Genomic DNA, 22740 nt, shown 5'->3' with positions numbered 1-22740 from the left:
CCCATTTCAACCATAAAGTTGCTAGGTAAGAGGAGAATCAGACCTAGAGAAAGGCACGGTTGGTGGATCTTAATAGCTTCCTGTCATTCTGACAGCTGGATGCCCCCTCCACCATGGGGATACTACAAGAAAGGAAGTTTGAAGAGGTTTGAAAAAGAGGTTGAAACAGATTAGTGAAGAGATTAGGAAAAGCATTCCAAACCAAGTTACAAAGGTTCTACTTGCACAAACTGTGTCCCCTCAAATGGAATGTTCGTTTGCTATAGCTTTGATACAAATAACTACCCACACTGCTCAAATCACTATCTTCTCTTTTGTCTACACTCCTGGAAAGTAATGAATTCAATTTTCGTTAATGTTAAAGAGGCTCCTGCTCTGGGGACAAGAGGGAGCGCTGCTCAAGCAAAGCAAAAACGAGGATTAATACGTACCTCTACATCCCGTTTCAGTTTTTCCAGGAAGTTCTTTTTACTCTCCTCTCCCACGTGAAGTTTCTGTCCTTCGTTGAGGAAGTCATTGTCTTTGAATGTTGGCAAGTCCTTGGCCTGGAAGAGCAATAGCCATGTTAGGTTATTCACCCCAAGAAGTCCTCTGCTGAGGGCAATGGTACAGGAAAGGAAAGGGTCCTTAGCCAACCTGCCAGATCAGGAGCTTAGTCTAGGAGTCTACAGACTCAGGCTTCAGGCAGGCAGGGATGGCAAACATGTGGCACATATCAGACACTGAGGACTGACCAAAGGACTTCCTGCTGAGCCTGGATGACTCACTTATTCAGGCTGGACTGTATGAAAGAAACTGCCAGGCCTCCAGGACTATGAAGAACCCAGCAAGGGCAGAGGTAAAAGGCTGGAGACCAAGGCCTAGGCCAAGGATGAGGAAAGGCAGGTGCTTAGTGACACAGAGCATGTCTGCGAGTCTAGGAATTGGGCTGGGGTGATGGTGGAGACGGGGACAAGCGGGCCGACAGAAGGTTTTTCCGATTCCTTGTGACCCATAACACAACTGATCAGCTCAGGTCCCAGCATACCTTCTCCTTGTCACTCGCTTCTCTGGCGACAGTAGAACCCTGAAAGGATAAGAGCCATCAGAAGTCCAGCTGAGGCAAATTCCGTTGAGTGAAAAAACATGCACCAGTCTTTGGGGCGAGGCAGCAGTTGAATTCAAGGAGGCTGGTTAGACTCCTAGAGGGGCCAGGAGGCAGCTACTTGTTCCCTTCCACTGTCACAGACTGCTTATAAAGATCTGCCTATACCAGACACATGCTCAGGAAACAGGAGAGACTCAGCCCCTGCCCTTAAGGAACTTTCCTTCTATCAGGGAAGCTAGACATTACACAGTAGCTACACGATTAATTAATCCATTAATTACAAAGATGCAAAGTGGTACAGGGGAGAAGACGGGACACTCTGAGAGCATGTAGCACAGAGGCAGGGTCTGGACTGGAAACGGGCAGTAACCAAAGCCTGCTTCTTAGAAGAGGTGATATTTGAGCTGAGCTCGCAAGGCTAAGTAGGAAGGAATTAGGTGGGGGAAGGCGGAGGTGGAGAAACAGGCAGGGAAGGGATTGCAGGCAGCCTGTGTGGGATCCTGGGGAGGCGGAGCGCGCAGGCACTGCACAAATGGAAAGGAAACCAGTGTAGCTGCAACAGAGACAGGGGGAGCGGTGCAAGGTAACAGGGGTCAGGAAACCAGGTTCAAGGAGCAGTGGAGAGCTGTGGTTGCTGTAGTTCACAGGCACCAATGTGTTTTTGTTTTTTTTTTTTAATTGAAGTATCACTGATTTATGATGTTGTGCTAGTTTCAACTAATGTGTTCTCTTCAGTGTCTAGAAATGCGCTTGTGCTGTCAGTCCACGTGGCCTGGAAAGCTGCCAGGGTGTGTGCGTCAGCACAGCCTGTTCCCATACTGCTGCCTTCGGTGCACACATCCCCCTGACAGGAGTTGAAGAACATCAGTTGTTACATCTGGGGTTTAAATAACCTCTTGTCACTGTCACCTGGACTTCAGACAGCCTTTAGCCCACAAGAATTAGGCATATCAACTCTCGAGTCATTTGTCCATGCCAAAACATTTGCTCCACTTACTCCCATTATATGGAAATTAGAGTTGTAGCCTCTCCAAGCCTCAGAGAAAAGGCAGCCACAGAGCTGGGAAACACAGAACCTCTTACCTTGAGGTCATACTTGCGGTGTACAGTGAGCCGATGGCTGAACACATTCCTGGTGACCACCATGTAGGTTTCCACGCCATCCACGGTCAGGCGGTACATGCCCAGGAACTGTGGCAGAAGGGTATTGCCATGACACTCCACTATAAACTAGAAAGGAAGGGAGGAAAGGAACGTATGAAGGTGCCAGGATGGGCAGGGCTCTCCCCAGGCTGAAATCTCCCTGGGATTCTAGCCTCTAGACTATTGGTTTTCAAATTGTATTTTGTGAAGTCATGGGGTTCCTCAGACTCACAATAGACAACAGCCGCCCAGAGTGAGAGGCTGGGCAGGCAGTGCAGAGCCCCTTCACCTTAATATTATTAGGATTTTGAGGGAAAATCGCTGATCTAGGCCTTGCATCTCCTCTGCCGGCCTGAAATGGGAACGCCTAAGGGCAGAAAGGGGATGCAGAGGCAGGACTATGATGCGGCCGTCTGGGAAAACAGAATGACTCCTTCCCCAGAGCTCTCACCCACACCATGCCCCACGTCTTCTGCTCTAACTCCCCAAACACTGCAAGTCCCTTTCACCACTTCTTAGGTGCCCAGAGAGAAGCCAGCTTTCCCTGAAGACCCAGGCAGGCTGAGGACAGGCACTCCCTGTTAGGCTTCAGAGGAGAGGAGGGTGGAACAGGAAAAGCAGCAGCCCTGCTGAGCAGACAGGACCTCTTTTAGAAGAAATGAGGCAGGTGCCAGAGTGCAAAAACGTCCCAACTCTGATGAGAAACAGCTGTTCAGCTGGGACTGTGTCCATGACATGCCTTCATTTCTTTTTTCTTTTTCTCAAGTAGGCATTTCACCTCACAGAAACATGGCCCTGGGGGAGGGCAAGTGCCTGGTTCTCAGGCGGCATCTGTCATTACCAGAGAGGACAGAGCCCTCCCCAAGGACCTCTCTTTTCTCCCTCCTCCAGCCCATCCTCTGCTGTCCAGGCTCAGGACTCACCATACCTGGTGGTATTTCTTTAAGATGTTGTGCATCTCAGCCACATCCTCACTTGACACAGTCTTGATCACGAAGCGCCGGTCATAGGTGGTGAGGAAACGTGTGCCACATCGGCCCTGGCTGTCGCTGTTGATGGGGGCACTGCGCGTCACTGAATTCTGAGGGACCGAGACAAAAGCGGGCTGGCCTTGGGAGGGGAACAAGGACTCTGACTTTTACTGAGTCTTCTCTCATGGGCCAGACTGTTCTAAAGCCAACAACACTAAGAATGATGGGACCTTACCCCACCTCTTTTCTAATGAAAGTTCACATCTCTCCCAAAAATCTTCCTCAAGAGAGACAAGAGTTGTTCCTTACCACCTGCTCCTAATCCTTGACTGGGATGGCTAGAGGACTGACTGTGAACCATTTCCTTTCACTCTGATCCCAGAGAGCTACTCTATAAACTAAAACTCAGCCTCGGATGGTAGGGGCCTGGCTTCTTATCCTGATGCTCACATGTAATATGACCTTGGGTGAGCCACTAAACTTCTCCACTCCTGAGTGTCCTCACCTAGAACACAAGCAGGCAGACAAGAGATGACTTCCCCAGTGTCTTCGAGTAACAAAGAAAAGAAGTCTAGCACAAAGAAGGAATGGACACAGTCCTCTTTATTTCCTGTATGTACCCTGATGCTTCTCAAAGCAGGAAGTTGGTCCTCACTGCTCTGCCCAACACCTCTGCCCTCGCCTTCCCCTCACCTCAGACTCCTGCCTGTCTTTGCAGAGCTCTGAGGCAGATCTGGGGAGCTTTTCTAGTTCTATCTCGGCTCCTCCTCGAGGCCCCACTCCCATTAGGACTAGAAGGCAAGGGGAAGCCTTAAGGGGGAGGGAGTAGGGAAGGTATGAGTCAACCAAAGGGCTGTGTTCACCAGGCAGCTGCCGGGAAAAGACCTTCAGGAGGTCAGAAGGCAGAGACGACTGACAAGTATGGTTCTATCCCTGCCTCATTTCCAGGCAGCGTTTCCTGACTCTCTAAATCACTGGGAGTCTAAGAGCACAGAGCCCCCTCCCCGAACACCATCCTCCTGGCCCCATTGCAGTCTTGAGCACAATCATTTGCCCACAAGGCTATTAGAGAAAACATGCTGACACTGAGAGGATGTGGTTAGATGGCCAAGGGGAAAGGAAAGAGCCACAGTGGAAGGAAGACACTCGAGCAAACTGAGGTTGCAATAATGGCACGAAGTTTTCAGAAAACCTCATGCTCTGATCAGGTCATGATTTAGTTCAGGGTTGGTCCCAACAGGAGGGGCTGGAGGACCTCCCAGCACCTCTTAGATACAGCCATTCCTGACTGTTCAAGTCCCTGGCATCTCTTCCTCCTCTCATGTTCCCTCCCCCTCCTCCTCAGTAGGTCCTCCAGAGTGGAGGACAGAGGGGATGGACTCACCGGGGGCCCATTCTGCTTCTCGTGAACTACTCTGTGAAAGACTTCCTGGGAAGGGGTGGGAGGAATTACAGTATTTTGCAAGATGTGGGCATCCATTTTACATTTCCCTAGGCTGTACACTCCTTTTTTCCCCCACATACAACAGAAAATCAGCTATATTTCTTACTGTTACACAAGGAAAGTGGAAAATTCTCCCGCCTTCACCACTAGGCCAGGGAAAGAAATCCAAGAAAGGTGTGAGGGGGAGAAGTAATAGAAGCCACAGACTATGAGTCAGACTTTAACGTCCCTGATATTGGGATTGATTCCTCCCAACAGGCCAAAGGCCTCTCTCACATGATTGCCCCCGAAGGGAGCAGTTGCCCTGCAGTGCTTAGCCCCCACTCTCAATGTCAGGACAGGGGACAAATTTAGGAGACGGCACTCAGAGCTGGCAAGAGGTTACACGACCCTTGAAGTCTGCCTTTTCTAATTTGTGTTATCTGCTTTAAGAAGCCTCATCTCCCACTGGCAATAATTCTCTCTCTTTTAAGCCAAACTACAGAGGAGAAGGGTTCTTCAGCCCAGACTGGGGATGTCAGACTGAAATGAAGCAGCTTCTGTAGACCCCTCTCCCTCCCACTGCTCTTGCTCCCTGGGAAAGGAGCCGGACCCTGTGAGGCACCATCAGAAGCACTTCTAAGGCCCTCACCCCTCCAAAAGCCCACCAACACTGGGGAAAAGGCTGCCTGGGCTGGAGTGAGACGTGACAGGAAGATGAGCACAAGAATGGTACACATGTTTTTCCTCTACTTGTCCTGTGACTTCCTGACCTCCCCTCCATTCCCTAACCCCTCCGATTTCGCAAAGACAACCCATACCTGGTAATCCTGATCATCGATCGCAAATCTCTCCCGAAGGTTTCTAAACACCATGGGGCAGTACTCCTTAAACTTAAAGCGACTGGGGAGGTTCTCTCTAGGGAAAAGCAGAGACATGTTTTTATAAACCTCTTGCTCATTTAATTCATACAACAGGACTTCTCAAAGTGTGGTCCGCAGGTCGTCTGGATCTGAACAATCTGCAGTACTTAAAATGTAAGTTGCTAAGCCCGCAAAACTCTGAAGGTTACGTCCGGAAATCTATATTTTTTTGTTTGTTTGTTTAATTCAGATTTTTTGAGGTATTATTTACACAAAGTTTACCCTTTTTTTGGTCAAACATTAGCTCCAAATCCACCTGCTTCATGGCGTACAAGAAGAATGTGGAAACTGCCCTGGGTGCTATCCCCTCCCTGTAACTTCCTTTCTAGAGGGGTTTTTGACCCAGGGTGAACATCAGAATTACCTGCTGTATTGTAAATCTCTCCTATTGTTCTGAAATCATGTATTTCATGTTTATTTCCCCTCCAGACTATATGCTCCTCCAGGGCACCAAGGAAGCACCAGCGCCTTATACAGTGCCTGGCACACTGAGTGCTCAATACAGCTTTGTTGAATGGAAAACTGCATTTTTAACAAACACTCCAGGGATTCTAAGCATGATAAGGTTTAAAAACTTCACAATCCTTGTGTACACTGTAAAAATTAATCTAGCTCTATTCTTATGATCTGTGTACTTTTTCTGAGTGTATGCTATCTTTCAACAAGATTTTAAAGGGAAAAAACCTTACCTGCAAAGAAGTGAGACTGAGTGTCGGCCCCACTTCCCAAGTGCTGTAGCAGCCACAGGTGGGTGGCTGCACAGGAGCAGCTGCTGTGAGGCTAATGTCAGTGTGACTGCTGAAGGGAAAGGCCTTTCTCATCAAAGGGTCCCTCTCCTCTGGGGATGTTCCTATCAAAACACCCTGAAGATGGTTACACCCAGGAAGCCCTGCCCTTGGTTTCCACTGGGATGGAAGGGGAGGGTGCTTTAGATTGAAGAGGTCCTCAGTCAACTAACTGGGATCCCATCTTTCCACGAACTCTTGTTCGCTGGCTTCTGGCACCAATCTTCACCCTCCCCACTCTTTAGTCAATCCACAGACTCCAAGGACAGAAGAGAATCACCTTGAAGGGATGCCTCCTCCAAATCCTCCACCTTGACAACAGTCATCCTGCTTGGGAACTCCCTTTCAGAAACATGGCCCTCTGTCCAACAGCATTTGCTCACTTTGTGTCTCTGTGTCACATTTTGGTAACTCTCACAATATTTCAAACCCTCCACCAGCAAAAAGATTATGACTCACTGAAGGGTCAGAAGATGGTTTTAATTTTTTAGCAATAAAGAATTTTTTAAGAAAAAAAGAAAAAAAGAATTATGTCCCTCTGTTGTCATCACAAGGAAAAAACTTTTTCTCTATTTCTTTAATTTTATATCTATGTGACACGATGAATGTTCACTAAACTTACTGTAGTAATCATATCATGATTTATGTAAGTCAAGTCATTATGCTGTATACTTTAAACTTATAAAGTGCTGTATGTCAATTATATCTCAGTAACACTGGGGGAAAAAAGGGATTGTGTCCCTCTGACTATTCTAGGATGGTGGACTTCAAGGAAATAAAAAGCAGTGGCTTCTTAGGAAGGCAGGGGCCTGGTCTGCCTATGTACCCCCGTCTTCTAGTAAATAGCACTGCAGTCTGAGAACTAGGATGCAAACAGTTGTTGAAAGGACAAAAGGAATCAAGAAAGAAGAAAACAAAAAAAATACTGGATGTCCGCTTTAGGCCAAGATGTCAAGACTCTGGTACAATGTCCACTTCCAGAGCTCTGCCCTCTGGCACAAAACAACCCCACTTCCTGCCTCAGAGCCTAGGGCTGCCCCTCCTTCCTTAGGTGGTGTGATATTGGATATAATAACAAATATATATGTAGTCTTGGTTCCTGTTTCTGGTACAGAGCTCCTAAAATCTTTGGAATTTCCTAAGTGATGAGAGCAGTAAAGGTGTCTTTCAATGTTTCAAAGCTCCTTTCAAGTATACCTGAATTTATGTTAATGAGGTGACTTGGAAAACCTCTAAGGTTGAGTGCTCTTTGCCAGGCAAACCAACCAGGACGAGAGGGTCGGAGCTTTCAGTCCCATCCCCCTGACTTCCAGGGAGAGGAGAGGGGCTGGAGGTTGAATCAATCACCAATGGCCACTGACTTAGTCAATCATGCTGTCATAAAATGAAGCCCTCATAAAAATCCAAATGGATAGGGTTCAGGAGGTTCCAGGTTGGTGAACACGTGGAGGTCTGGGGCGGGTGGTGCCTGGAGAGGGTATGGAAGCTACCCGCCCCTTCCCACATACCATGCCCTATTGCCTCTCTCCATCTGGCTGTTTCTGAGTTGCATCTTTTTATAATAAACCGGCAATCTAGTAAGTAAACTGTTTTCCTGAGTTCTGTGAGCCACTTGAACAAATTAGTCGAGCCCAAGAGGGAGGGTCAAGGGAACCTCCAATCTATACTAAGTTGGTCAGAAGCATAGGTGACAATCTGGACTTGAGATCAGTATCTGAAAGTGGAGGGGGGCAGTCTTGTGAGACTCAGCCCTTAACCTGTGATACGTGATGCTAAATTGGTAAACAGAGTCAAAACTGAATTGAATTGTAAGACACTTAGCTGGTGTCCTACAAAACTGCTTGATGTATGGAAAACCCACACATTTGGTGTTAGAAGTGAGTAGTAGTGAGAGAACAGGGAAAAAACACAGGAGAGCTTTTCTTTTCTACAGGTGCCACTTTGCAAGCAGCAGCTCTGAAGACAGGCGGCTTCTAGAATACGATGTTGTTATTACTTACTATGGCAGAGAGAGGCCACTAAAGGATGTTTTCAAATCAAGCTTCTCCTTCAGGCTAACAGTCTGGGAATGGTAGGGTGACAGAGCCCAGCCGGTGAGGTGGTGGGGACTGTGGGACAATGGAGAGTGGAACCAAGATTCAAATGTTGAAAGGAAGAGAGTGTGAGCAGCAAATAGTTACTGGGGTGACCCATCAAAGGATGAAAAAGCTAGGTCCCTAGAGGGCTTAGAGCAGGCCCCGAACTGTGCCAGTCAGACGGGTGCTCCGTCAAAGCCTGTGACAAACTTTAGACACCAATGTTAATCCAAGAAGCCACAGTGAACAAAAATGGGAAGAATGATTTTGGATAGCGCCCTTGGGCACCACGCTCAGTCTGTTGTTCACACACTAGCTGGAAATAAAGGAGCTTGGCTGCATCCCAGGCCCCAGAACATGCCTGGCAGCTTCTTGCCTCAGACTAAGATCAAGATAGGGCAACTGCTGTCAGCCTCACACTGGATACCTCCACTCCCAAGCAGCTCACTTTTACCTAAACTGGCCCTAGATGAATCACCCTGGGCCAAGCCACGTGCTCTGAGGGACACTGGAGGTAGGCTGATAAAGGACTGAGTTGACAGGACAACACAAGGGGGAGAGGCATATAATGAATGCATTTTCCCAGCCGGTTTTTCAGCTGTGATCCAGGTGTCGCTTCACACCCTGCCAGGTGCTGGCTTGGCCCCCACCATGGAGAGGTTTCAGAAGCTCTCTGCTTTAAGGGAGAGAATTGCCCACAATACCTGTGCCCACTCAGTAGGCAACTTACTTATTGAAGAGATGATTGTCCACCTTGATCTTGCTGTATGCTTTGAAGTCATCTGGCATTAGCATGACAGGGACAGGGACATTGCTCAGCTCATTGATCTGCAAAGCAAGGAGAAAGTGAGGTTCTCAGCCAGGAAGCCACCTGCCTCAGAGAGACAATATGCTACAACATGGATGCTACCATCTCACCAAAAACATGTCCACGGAATCCCTCCTCATGTTTACTTTTGTTCTTTTCCTCAAATAAGTTTCCAACCTCATCTCTACCTATTGAAATTCTCCCCACCTGATAAGGTTCAGCTCAAAAGGCACCTCCTCTATGACGCTTTCCATGATTCTCTAAACCACAAACGTTTCCCATCTTGGAATTCCTGAAACATTGTTTGTATCCATCTTTTGCCATCTCATAGCCCCCCTCATATAGTAGTTAATGCTTATAACCTACACGAGCCTGCTCGATTATAAGCTAAGCAAGATCATAGCACTGATCTTTGTAAGCAAAGATCCTCTAACTGATCTCTGGAAGCTCCAGGGTTCTTAGCACCACAATTTGCATATGGCAGGCACTATTTAAGTGTATTCCAAATGCAGTAATAAGTGGATCAATAAATAAATGCCATTCAACCTATGTGAGTGTTAATTGAGGCCTCTAAACATCTTCAAACAGGGTCACTCAAGAAATCAGCCCAGGCATATATCTGGGGAAAACTCTAATTTGAAAAGATACATGCACCCCAATGTTCACAGCAGCACTATTCACAATAGCCAAGGCATGGAAGCAACCTAAATGTCCACTGACAGATGATTAGATAAAGAATATATCTCTATATATATTTATTTATCTATATCTATATATTTATATCTATCTATATATTGTGTATATATATATCTACATAAATATATATAGAAATAAAGCAACATGGATGGACCTAGAGATTATCATATTAAGTGAAATAAGTCAAAGACAACTATCATATGGTATCACTTATATGTGAAATCTAAAAAATGATACAAATGAACTTATTTACAAAATAGAAACAGACTCAGACGTAGAAAACAAACTTATGGTTACCAAAGGGGAAGGGGGGGGCATAAATTAGGAGTTTGCGATTAGCAGATACAAACTACTATATATAAAATAGATAAACAACAAGGTCCTACTGTATGGCACAAGGAGCTATATTCAATAGCCTGTAATAACCTATGATGAAAAAGAATATATATATGTGTGTGAATCACTATGCTATACACCAGAAACTAACACAACTAAACTGTAATTGTAAATCAACTAAATTTCAATATTGTAAATCAACTAAACTTCAATAAAAATAAACAAATTAAATAAACAAATACATTTTAAAAAAGAGAAGTCAGCCCAAGGCAGGGAAAAAGGATGGGTTTATGTGGGTGTGTAACTCTTATCTCCAAAGCAAAGGATTAATCTAAAGTGAGCCAGAAGAGGTAGATATCTGGTCACTGGCTCCCTCTTACTCTCCTGATTAAAGCAGGGCCAGTTCCTAAAGCCACATCCTGCCTTATGCTGAACTGGGGGAGATGGGGTAGAGTGCCTTGCCTCTGCAGCAAACAAACCTTCTCATTGTCTTTCATCCCCCTTCAGGGAGCTGGAGGCTGGACAGGGAACTGGCTTCCCATTGGTGCAGAGCTGAGGGCAGTGCCTGCCCTTCCCCATCCCCAGTTTAGCCAATTAGTGGTCTAATTAGCCACAGATGTCCTCCCCCATCACAGCAGAGTATCTGACATTTGACCCTCACCCAGATGCCACTAATGCATTCAGGATTTACAGAGGAAACCTCAGTCCTGACTTAATGGATAGGGGGCAGGGGGAGCAGCCTTGTGTCTCCCAGATAGTTTCCTTGCAAATCCTATTATCTCAATGAGGCCCCATGTGGCAGTGAGGGAATAATCTTGTCATTAGGGCTCCTCTAGGGGCATAAATGGGGGGGAAATAGCATTTAATTTGCTGCCTCTTTCATGTTCCAAACCTGTTTTATTTAGAAATGTCAGAGGATGGAGGAAGTTCAAGTTAATGCAGTAAATGGGCTTGGGACCCACACCTTCCTAGAGTTGGTGAAAAACCCAATTTACTCATGGGGAAGTTAAGGAAGGCGGAGGAGTGCATGTGTATGGGGAGGGGGCCGTGAGGTAGTAGTGTAGGTTGACAATGTGGCAGAGACTCAATAAACTGCTGGCAGAAAGTGACTGGCATAGACATGAAAGTACATCTTATATATATAATTCCATTTACATGAAATTCTAGAATCTACAGTGAGAGAAATCCAATAAGAGGCCGCCTGGGTTGGGTTGGGGGGGGTGGGGGTTGACTGTAAAGAACATGAGGTGTGATTCTAGGGTGACAGAAATGTTCTATATGTTGTTTAGGGTGATGATGACATGAGTATATACATCTGGCTAATAAACAGCCACACAAAAAAAGCCCTGCCAGTTCCCATTCCAGGGGGTGCTCACAAAAGCACCTGCTTGTTAAGTGTGTGCAGAGGAAACCGTTCCACTTCCTTGTTTTTCTGCCAATAGAAACAATTCATGGTAGCTGTCCCATTGCCTTTTTCCTGGCATATTAAGCTTGACTCTGAGAGTTAAAGAAGTTAAGAATTCATGGCTCTTACGCAATTCTGTTTTATACCAAAATGTTCTAGTATCTGCTACTGATTGGTTCTCGGTTATTCTAAAATCCAAAACCTGTGCTTGTTACCAGGAGAAATAGGAAAGACTAAAACGCTTGCTTATAAGGGGTCAACTGCCTCTTAGCCAAGATGATTATTCTAACAAGAGCTACTCAGCAGGGGAGGGCATAGCTTAGTGGTAGAGTGCGTGCTTGGCATGCGCGAGGTTCTGGGTTCAATTCCTCAGTACGCCCATTTCAATAAATAAATAAAAATCTAATTACCTTCCTCCAAAAAACAAAACAAACAAACAAACAAACAAAAAACCGAGCTATTCAGGAATGCTCCAGTCATTAATTCTCTATGTAACTCTTAGTGCAACATAGTTTGAATACTTGTAAGTTAATCAGTTTTTAGTTCTCAATTCACCTCTATTCTTGACTATAGATCCCAATAGCAGAAAATTTCTAATGGATAATATATCGGTGAACAATCCATACATCTGAACTACAGAGAATCACCCTCATTTCCACTGGGCCACATGTAGATGATTCACTCCAGGGATTAGCTGGACTATTTTTTTTTTCAGTTGTGCTAAATTTTATATCCCCAGAGAGTTCTATTCAATTTCAGTTGAACAAGCACTTACTGAAAGACCTACTACATGCTTCATTTCACGTTCAGGAGAAGGGGGCGTACAGCAAGGAAAATGTGCGTACTGTACACACACAAATGGAGGGCTTACCCTCTTAACAGGGAGATGAGACAAACCAATGATACAGCAACACTTGAAGTCAAGGAGCATTTAAGTAAGTGCGAACAGAGGGACTGAGAACAGAACGGAAGAGGTTCAGAGGAGGGTGAGGTTAACACGGTCAGAGTCAGAGTCCCAGCCCTCACATACCAGGGTAGAAACAGGGCACCTTAATGCCCCTCCTGGTATTGCCAAGAGCACTTAACACTGGAAGAACTTACAACAAGATCATGTTACATCTCTGCTCAAAAATCTTCCATGGCTCCTCACCAACCTCAGGGTCAAGTTTTAACTCCTTAGCCTGGCATTTAAGGTCTTTCCCGATCTGGCTCAGACTCTGCCAAATTTCTATTCAGTTAACTTCTACTCAATGGACTGAGGGTCCATTATGTGCCAGTACTGTGCCAGAAGCTGGGGATACAAAAGTGAAAATATATGGTCTCTGCTTAGCTGGGAAGACAGACAACAAATAACAAATACAATGTGATGAGTGCTATAGCTATGACTAAAGGGAGATGGAAAAGCAGATTAAGAAATGACCGATTCTGCCTGGGAGTGGGAGGGTTGATTGCTAGAGGAAGCTACAGAGAAGTCCATGGGAGAAAGGCCTAGGATGGCAGTTCTCAAAAAAACAAAAATCAAAAACAAACAGACAAAAAAGCCCCAAAAAACCCAAAAGGAAGGGAATCCCAGCTGTGAAACAAGCCTCAGAGTTGTAGAAGTATACTGCCCATTTTAGGTACAGTCGGGGGAGGCCGGGAGTGGCAGGGTAAGAGAGAGGTGCCAGGGAGTGGTGGGAGACAGTACAGGAAAGACTGGTGAACAACCTAGCATATTTTCAGTATCAATAAGCAACAGCTGCTTCTGTTTATTGAATGTCTGTAAGTGGTCAGTGCTTTATATTATTATATATCATATATCTAGCACATAAATATTTTTGTTCTATTTGTGCTATTATTTCTAATATTTAATAGTCACATAAAGTATTATTAATCTGATTTTGCAAAAGAGGTTCAGGGTACCTTGCTCAAGGTCACACAGACAATATGTGCAGAGTCAGGACTTGCTCCCAAGCCTATCTGGTGCCAAAACCTGGACTCTTTATACTGTGCTGTGCAATCCTTCTTATGGACAGCTACCTCACTAAAGTAATGTTTTCCCTTCCTTTCCTCTATCCTAATAACCTGCAAGGGAAATGTTATACTCCTTTTATAGAAAAGAAAAATGAAGCTCAGAGAGAAAAATTACTACTTCAACACTATACTAAGGGACACAGCCTGGATTTGAATTTAGGTTTATCCACTATATGATAAATTTGGACTTGACTATGTAGACAATAGGAAGCCCTCTCAAGTTTAAGTCTGGGAATTCACATGATTAGATGAGTGATATAGAAAGATAATTCTGGGATCAAAATCAAGTAAGGATTGGATAGGGCAAAGATAAGAAGCATCAAGACCATTTATGGGGCCATCATAATAGTTCAGGTGAGGGACTATAGCAGCAAGCTCAGAAGAAGGGATGAATTTAAGAGAATCATCCAAGATCTGGCTAAATGACACTTCTGTGACACCTTCCCTGTCTTCTCCAGGTTAAACCAGTTGCTCATTCCTCTGTGCATCTTTATATCCTAAATATCTATTCACTTCGGTAATTATCTGTTTACATGTTTGATTTCACCACTAGACTGTGAGCCCCTAGAAGGAAGAGACTGTCTTACCCATGTTTATGTCCCTAGCACAATGGCTGGCACATAGTAGTTGGACAATAAATCTTGGATGGAAAGACTGATGGACAGAAAAAGGGGGCTAAAGGATGGCTAACACTAGGATAAAGAGAAAAAAATGACAGGAAAGCTGGTGTGACCATGCCAAAAGTTCACGGTCTGGAGGATGGGAAAGAAGATTAAGGTTAGCTATTGAGGCTATAACCAGTATGTAAAGAGTCTTAAACGCCAGGGAGAGAAGAATAAACTTTATTTGGTAGACAAAAGAGAATAACTAAAAGCTTTGAAGCATGAAAGGTCGTGACTAAAGCAATGTTTCAGGAAGATGTGATTTCCTTTTTCACTATCTAGCACATTTCTGGGGCAACCTCTTTCATCTTCAGCAGAAATGTACTTGTGGAATGCAAACTCATTTGAGTATCATGATAAACAGAACATATTAAGATGGTAAACTGTTTTAATGTCACGTCATGCAAGTGGTTTTTGGATGATCCACACGATTAACTCCGTGAGCCATCAGCATAAATAATGAGGAGGCTAAACAAGCTGAGTGAGAAACAACTTAGGAACAGAGAGTTCACTCTATGCTGATCCCATGGGACATGAAAATTAGTCACTAGTTCTAGTCTGATGAACTTCTGATTCCAGAATCCCTCACTTCCCTGTGTGACCTTCATAGGAATTGCTACCCAGGGGGTGTGGCTGGGCTTGCAGGCTTCCTGACCTGTCCCAGGGTTCTATGGGTGTCTCGGCCACAGGCTGGCACCACTGGCAATCATTTGTTACCATCAGAAAACATGACGTGTTGGGAAACACGTTCCCAAGACCAAGGAGGTTGAAGCAAAATCTGAAACTCCAAAAAGGAAAAGGGCAAGAACAGAGAGCCAGAGATGCCACCAAATCCACCCCTGGGTTTATTCCTCCTTTTTACACCTTGGTTTTTCTTCTCCCATTTGAGTCCCAGTTGTTCTCTGTGAGGTGGGAAGGTGTGCTGAAGGACAAACTCATCCAAAGGCTTCACTAAGGTGGGACTATTTACTAAAGACTTTGAAAGTAGCAGGGCAAGAGGAAAAGGCAGGGAAAGGAGGTTCTGGGTCTGCATTAAGCAAAGAAAATGTGTGGACAGAATGGGAGTGGAATGTGGGAGAGAACTGAGCAGACTTAAGAACAAATCTTTTCCTCATACCATTCATAAGAATTAACTCAAAATTTATTATAAAACTAAATGTAAGAGCTAAAACTCAAATAGTTTTTCTCAGAAGAAAATGTGGGAGTAAACCTTCATCATCTTGGGTTGGGCAAAGCCTTCTTAGATATGACACCAAAAGTACAACCAACCAGAGAAAAACAGATAAATTGGACTTTTGATCAAAATTAAAAACTTGAACTTCAATTAGTGGGAGTACCGGTCAAGATGGCGGAGTGGTAGGACCACGACGAGCTTGCCTCTCCTTGTGACTACAATGAAACCACAGCTGAATACTAAACAACCCTTGAAAAAAGACTGGAACCTAGAAAAAAAGATCTTGGGAAACTGGAAACATAAAGAGGGAACCACAGCAGGACGGTAGGAGAGGTGTGCTCACGATATAACTGGGCCCCATGCCACCTGGGTGGGCGACCCACAAGCTGAAGATTTGTTAAGTCGCAAAGGCCCTCCCACAGAAGTGAGAACTCTAAGCCCCACGTCAGGCTCCCCAGCTTGGGTCCTGGCACTGGGAATAGAAGGAGATCCCAGGACATCGGTTTTGAAGGCCAGAGGGGCTTGGCTCTGGGAGCCTCACGGGTGTGGGGGAAACGGAGACTCCATTTGCTTGAGAAGCATACACGGAAACTCACGTGCACCAGGTCCAAAGGCAGAGGCAGTGATTTCATAGGAACCTGGGCCAGACCTGCCTGCTGGATTTGGAGGGCCTCCTAGGGACATGGGGGACAGCTGTGGCTCACTCAAGGGACATAAAAGCTGGTGGAAGACATTCCGGGAGTGTTAATCCACATGAGCTTTCCTGGAGGTTGACATCTTGATTGGATCATTAGCACCAAGACGCAGCCCCACCTAACAGCCTGCAGGGAAGCCTCAGGCCAAACAACATACAGGGTGGGAACACAGCCACACTCATCAGTAGACTTCCTAAGCCACAAAGGCCTCTAGACACAGCCCCACCCACCAGAGGTCCAGGACCAAGCTTCACCCAGCAGTGGGCAGGCACTGGCTCCTTCTGCCAGGAAACTTGCATAAACCTCTAGTCCAGCCTCATCCACCAGGGGCAGATACTAGAAATAAGAAAACAATAATCCCAAAGCCTGTGGAAGGAATCCACAAACACATAGAAAGATAGATGATATGAGGAAGCAAAGTGATATCTCCCAGGCCAAGGCACAAGATAAAACCCCAGAAGAAATACATGATGAGGAGATAGGTAATTTACCTGAGAAAGAGTTTAAAGTAATGATGGCCAAGATGTTCAGAGAACTCAAGAGGAGTATAGATGCACAGAGTGAAGTTTTTAGCAAAGAGTTGTAAAATATAAAGCACACCCTAACAGAGTTGAAGAATAAAATGATTGAAATGAACAATACACTAGAAGGAACCGAGAATAGACTAAATGAGGCAGAAGAATGGATCAGTGAGCTAGAAGACAGATTAATGGAAATCACTACTTCAGAACAGAAAAAAGAAAAAAGAATAAAAAGGAATGAGAATAGTTTAAGAGAACTCTGGGACAACATGAAGCACTCTAATATTTGCATTACAGGGGTCCCAGAAAGAGAAGAGAGAGAGAAAGAACCTGAGAAAATTTCTGGAGCAATAATAAGGAGAAAATATTAAAATTAGCAAGAGAAAAGCAACAAATAACATAAGGGAACTCCCTTAAGATTATCAGCTGATTTTTCAGCAGAAACTCTACAGGACAGAAGGGAGTGGCAAGATATATTTAAAGTGATGCAAGGGGGAAACTTACAACCAAGAATACTCTAACCAGCAAGGCTTTCAGACTTGATGGAGGAATCAAAAGCTTCACAGATAAACAAAAGCTAAAAGACTTCAGCACCACCAAACCAGCTTTACAACAAATGTTAAAGGACGTTCTCTAGTCATCAAACCATAAGAAAAGAGAACAAAAAGAAGAGAAGAAAAGAGACCTACAAAAGATTGCTTTCGCTGTTCGGGGTCTTTTGTGGTTCCTTGTAAATTTTAGAACTGTTTGTTCTAGCTCTGTGAGGAATGTTGACGTATTTTGATGGAGGTTGCATTGGATCTGTGGACTTCTTTGGGTAGTGTGGCCATTTTGATAGTGTTGATTCTTCCAATCCAAGAGCACAAGAAATCTTTCCATTTCTTTGTGTCATTTCAGTTTTCAAAGTATAGGTAAACTCCTTGGTTAAATTTATGTCTAGGTATTTTGTTGGTTTTGATGTAATGGAAATGTCTCTGGCAGTTATAAAATTCTGGTTTTTGAAATGAAAAAAAAAGTGAATGAGGGGCTGCAAATGGCAAAATAGCCTTCTTTTCTATGGGTGAGTTGTATTCCACTCCATATATACACACATATATATATACATGCACATATACATACACACACACACACACACACATACACACATATATATATATATATATGCTGCATCTCCATTATCTATTCAACTATTGATGTGCACTTAGGATGCTTCCATATCTTGGCAATTAAAAATAATGTTGCTGTTAATAGTAGGGTGTGTGTATCTTTTTGAGTTAATTCTTATTTTGTGGTTGGCTTTATACCTTTGATAACTATGTAAGTTTAAAAAGCTAAAGCTCTAAACATTCTTAGAAACAATAATAGTACATATATTTAAATTTAAATATATACGTACAGAAAAAAAAGATCTATCAAGCCATGAAAGTCATAGAAGAAACTTGAAAAACATATTACTAAATGAAAAGAAGCCAGTCTGAAAAGGCTACAAACTGTAAGATTCCAACCAAATGACATTCTGGAAATGGCAAAGCTACAGAAACAATAAAAAGATCATGGTTTCCAGGGGTTTGGGGAGAGGGAGGAATGAATAGATGGAGCACAAGGGATTTTTAGGGCAATGAAATTATTCTGTATGATACTACATGTCATTATGCATTTGTCAAAATCCATAGAATGTAAAACATCAAAAGTGAACCCTAATGTAAAGTAGGGACTTTGATTGATAATAATGTGTTCACGTTGGTTCCTTGATTGAACCAAATATGCCACACTGATGAGGGATGTTGAGGGGAGGGAGTATATATGTGTAGGTGGGGAGGACTACTTGTGAACTCTGTATTTTCTGCTCAATTCTGTTATGAACCTGAAACTGCTCTAAAAGAATAAAGTCCATTTTAAAAAAAACTTGAACTTCAAAAGATACCATCAAGAATGTAAAATAGACGCTGAGGCTGCCGCTGGAGTTGCCACCGCCCCGCCCTCGCCCACCCGCCAGCCGCCCCACTCGCCCCCTCCACCGCAGCCGCCGTGGACCACAGCCGCCTTGGTCGAGCCCCCGCAGGAGCCTGCCGCCCGTGCCCGCCCTCTCCCGCAGCCCTCACTCTCTCCCGCAGCCCTCGCTCGCCTCGCGCCCGCAGTTTTGGGCCTACACCTCCCCTCCACCCGCCAGCCACCGAAGACTTGACCACGTTAGGAGCCCAACTCCCCCGAACACGGCCCGCCGCTCGCCATGGATGCCGGTGTGACTGAAAGTGTTCTAAATGTGACCCTCACCACTCGGCTGCTTATGCACGGAAAGGAAGTAGGAAGCATCACTGGGAAGAAAGGGGAGTCAGTTAAGATAATCCACGAGGAGTGAAGCACATATCAACATCTCAGAGGGGAATTGTCCAGAGAGAATCATCACTCTGACCGGCCCCACCAATGCCATCTTTAAGATCTTCGTCATCATCAACAAGCTGGAAGAAGATATCAACAGCTCCATGACCAACAGCACTGCAGCCCCTGGTCACCCTGAGGCTGGTGGTGCCGGCCACCCAGTGTGGTTCCCTCATTGGGAAGGGCGGGTGTAAGATCAAAGAAGTACCAGGGCCAGGTCCAGGGGCAGGGCATATGCTGCCCAACTCTACCGAGCGGGCCATCACCATTGTTGGCGTGCCACAGTCTGTCACCGAGTGTAGATCTACCTGGTCATGCTGGAGATGCTCTCCCAGTCTCTGCAAGGGAGAGTCCTGACCATTCCGTACCAGCCCATGCTGGCCAGCTCTCTAGTCATCTGCGTGGCCGGCCAAGATCGGTGCAGTGGACCTTCGGGCTACTCCCATACCACCCATGACCTAGAGGGACAACCTCTAGATGCCTAATAGATCCAAGGACAACACACCATTTCTCTGCTCGATCTGGCCAAGCTGAACCAGGTGACAAGACAACAGTCTCACTTTGCCATGATGCACAGCGGGACCAGATTCATCAGAATTGACTCCAGCTCTCCAGAGGTGAAAGGCTATTGGGCAAGTTTGGATGCATCTACTCAAACCACCCATGAACTCACCATTCCAAATAACTTAATTGACTGAATAATCGGGCACCAAGGTGCCAACATTAATGAGACCTGCCAGATGTTGGGGGCCCATATCAAAACTACCAACCCAGTGGAAGGCTCTTCTGGTAGGCAGGTTACTATCACTGGTTCTGCTGCCAGTATTAGTCAATAACTAATCAATGCCAGGCTTTCTTCTGAGAAGGGCATGGGGTGCAGCTAGAACAGTGTAGGTTCACTCATAACCCCTTGCTGCTGTTTTCCCATGATCCAACTGTGTAATTTCTGCTCAGTGATTCCAGGTTTTAAACAATTTCTAAGTGTTCAGTTTCTACACAACTTTATCATCTGCTAAGAATTTAAAAATCACATTCTCTGTTCAGTTATTAATGCTGGGATCCGTATTAAATTTTATAAGCTTTTCCCTGTTTTTAGTTTTGTTTTGGGTTTTAGGCTCATTAATTTTATTTGTTTGTCGATAAGAAATGTAAGAGTGGAATGTTAATAAATTTCAGTTTAGTTCTGTAATGTCAAGAATTTAAAAATTAAAAAATGGATTGTTTAAAAAAAAAAAAAGTAAAAAAGACAACCCAAGGAATGGGATGAAATATTTGCAAATCATGTATCTGATAAGGAACTTGCATCTACAATATACAAAGAATTCCTACAACTTAATAATAAAAAGACAAATAGCCCAATTGAAAAATGGGCAAAGAAGTAATTGGCAAAGGCTCTTAATAGATATGTCTCCAATGAAAATACACAACTGGCCAGTAAGCACATGAAAATATGCTCACCATCATTAGCTAGCTAGAAAATGCAAATCAAAATTACAATGAAGTAGCGCTTCAAACCCACTAGGGTGGCTATAACAAAAAAGACAATAACAAGTGTTGACAAGGATGTGGAGAAAATGGAACCCATACACACTATCTGTGGAAATGTAAAAATGGTGCAGTCACTTTGAAGAACCAGTCTGGCAGCTTCCCAAATGGTTAATTACCATCAATCCTTCCGATCACCTGGGTGAAGCTTCACACATACCAGGTTCCTAAAACGGCCAACAGGTTATCAAGCAAGGTTGGCCTCCTCTGGTCTCCACACTCCTCTCTGAGGCAATCTCTTCTCTAACTCCAGACCCTCTGAACTGTATTTCATCCACTAAAACACTTGTTTTCTCTCTATGTTCGTTCTCCCCCTGACAGATCTAAAGTTGTCTGATTCTTCTCCCCATTTCCTATGCAGTCTTCCTCCACACAGTCCATGGGCTGCATCTCTTGCCCACAAGAGGAGCTCCTGTTACAACGCTGAGTTCAAACGCCTCTCTTTTTCCACCTAGAAGTAAGTCAACCACCTCATGGGAAAGTATGTAATTGGCCTGTGCTGTAGATAAAGACATATCCATCCTTCACATCTCATACACCATCAGCCACAGACAATCATGGTCTAAATGCTTAAATGGGTGAGAAACTAAAGAATCAAAGAAAAGGTGATATCTGAAACCTTATATTGCAGAAAGTGGCAACAGTGGGCTTCTGAAGGAAGGTAACCTCCAAGAAAGGCTATCAGTCCACCAGAACAACACGGTCCTGACTCCCTAGAGAACTGCAAGATTTTATAGTCTTCTTCTGGGGAGATGCTCCATTTCCCAGATGGCGACTAGACCCTACTGCAAGCTAAGAGGAAGCAATAAAACTTTTGTTTAACTTACCTCTGAAACTCAGCCCATCCAGGGCAGTGGAGCCCAGTGCATTTCCCCTGTGGTGCTCACTCATTGTGTCCAGAGGCATAGGTCTTGCTTAAAAGTCAATGCCTTTCCAGCTAGCCCTCAAACTTTCTTAAAGTTAGTAAAGAAAGAGGCTGACTGCCTAGTCCAAGAAAGTAGGAATCACAGATACCTCTTAATTTGCCATTCAAAGAGTTACTGCCTGCCTATCAGAAAACCAAGCACTACACGCAATCCTGGGAACTGGCAGGCACAGGCACACACACTTTGAGCATATCTTCAGGTTTTCTAACAAGACCATAATCCCCATCTGTCCTGGCACTTGTCTGAGAGGCAGGACAATGAACAGGAGGCAAAGAAAACGAGACCTCTCATTCGAGCACCATCATTAGCCAACGGTGCTGGACAATGAGCTACATCTTTTGTTGTGACCATAGGCAACCTAATCCTCCTATCAGGGCCTCCATTTCTTCATGTATCAAAGAAGGGACCCAAAGGCCCTTCTGACTAGATGTAATATTCCTGAGTCTCAGACCTCAGTTCTCTGTACAGACAGGATGCTTTCTAGTGAGAAGCTGCAGGACAAAAATCAAGGACTGACTTTCAGGCAGGGACACAGGGTTCACATTTTGATGACCCAGTTTCCCTTGCAATGTTGTCAGATGACCCCTGAGGCAGCAGGAAACAGAAGGAACAAACTCTGCTGGACTGTTGAACCAAAGCAGCTCCAGAGGTCTAGGCTTTAAACTAGTGGTTCTCCCTACCCTGGTCAGGACCTTCACCTCAGTGAGGCTACTGAACACAGTAACTTGCCAAAAACCAAGAAATCAACAAAGACCTCACCATAAACATGTTCATTTCCGTATTAGATGTAAAGATCTAAAACCCTGGCTCAGACAACAGCTCATCAATCTCCAGCCAGAGGCTCTTCTAGTAAAGCAAAGCAAAAAGTCTTGCTGGCCTTGGGTCCCTTTGTCATCATTTCATCTTGGGGGCAATTTCAAGTGCTCAGTGAAGTCAGGGAGCCTAAAGAACTGATATCCACAGGAAACTCAAGCCATGCTTCTTTTTCCTGATTCCTACTTTTAGTTGGTGAAGTTGGTATTTCAGGTCCTTTTACTTCCTCTGCTTATTTCTGGCGTAGGAACTCACAATGAAATGGTCAGAATGCAAACAGCAAGTGGTTGGAAGAGAAAGAAGAAAGACCCCAAACAAATAAGACACAAAGTCCTCCAGCTCAAACACTGTGCTAGGCTC

At 44.7% G+C, this 22740-nt stretch overlaps 1 protein-coding gene and 1 pseudogene across 1 annotated transcript in view; one reads left to right on the top strand and one right to left on the bottom strand.

The window, feature by feature from the left end:
- PIP4K2B (phosphatidylinositol-5-phosphate 4-kinase type 2 beta) overlaps window positions 1–22740 on the bottom strand; it is a 35366-nt gene that overhangs the window by 11463 nt on the left and 1163 nt on the right. The window contains exons 2-7 of the mRNA XM_010960498.2: window positions 9138–9235; window positions 5446–5542; window positions 3159–3311; window positions 2171–2317; window positions 1028–1066; window positions 432–545 (exon numbers count right to left, since the gene is read on the bottom strand). Coding sequence (XP_010958800.1) covers window positions 432–545; window positions 1028–1066; window positions 2171–2317; window positions 3159–3311; window positions 5446–5542; window positions 9138–9235 — 648 coding nt within the window. The remainder of the gene's footprint in view (window positions 1–431; window positions 546–1027; window positions 1067–2170; window positions 2318–3158; window positions 3312–5445; window positions 5543–9137; window positions 9236–22740) is intronic.
- On the top strand, window positions 18722–20305 carry LOC105073282 (poly(rC)-binding protein 1-like; annotated as a pseudogene).

Source organism: Camelus bactrianus, chromosome 16 (genome assembly GCF_048773025.1).
Source record: "Camelus bactrianus isolate YW-2024 breed Bactrian camel chromosome 16, ASM4877302v1, whole genome shotgun sequence".
Classification (NCBI taxonomy): domain Eukaryota; kingdom Metazoa; phylum Chordata; class Mammalia; order Artiodactyla; family Camelidae; genus Camelus; species Camelus bactrianus.
Note: the sequence above shows the minus strand (reverse complement) of the source record. Positions and strands in the feature narration are given on the sequence as shown.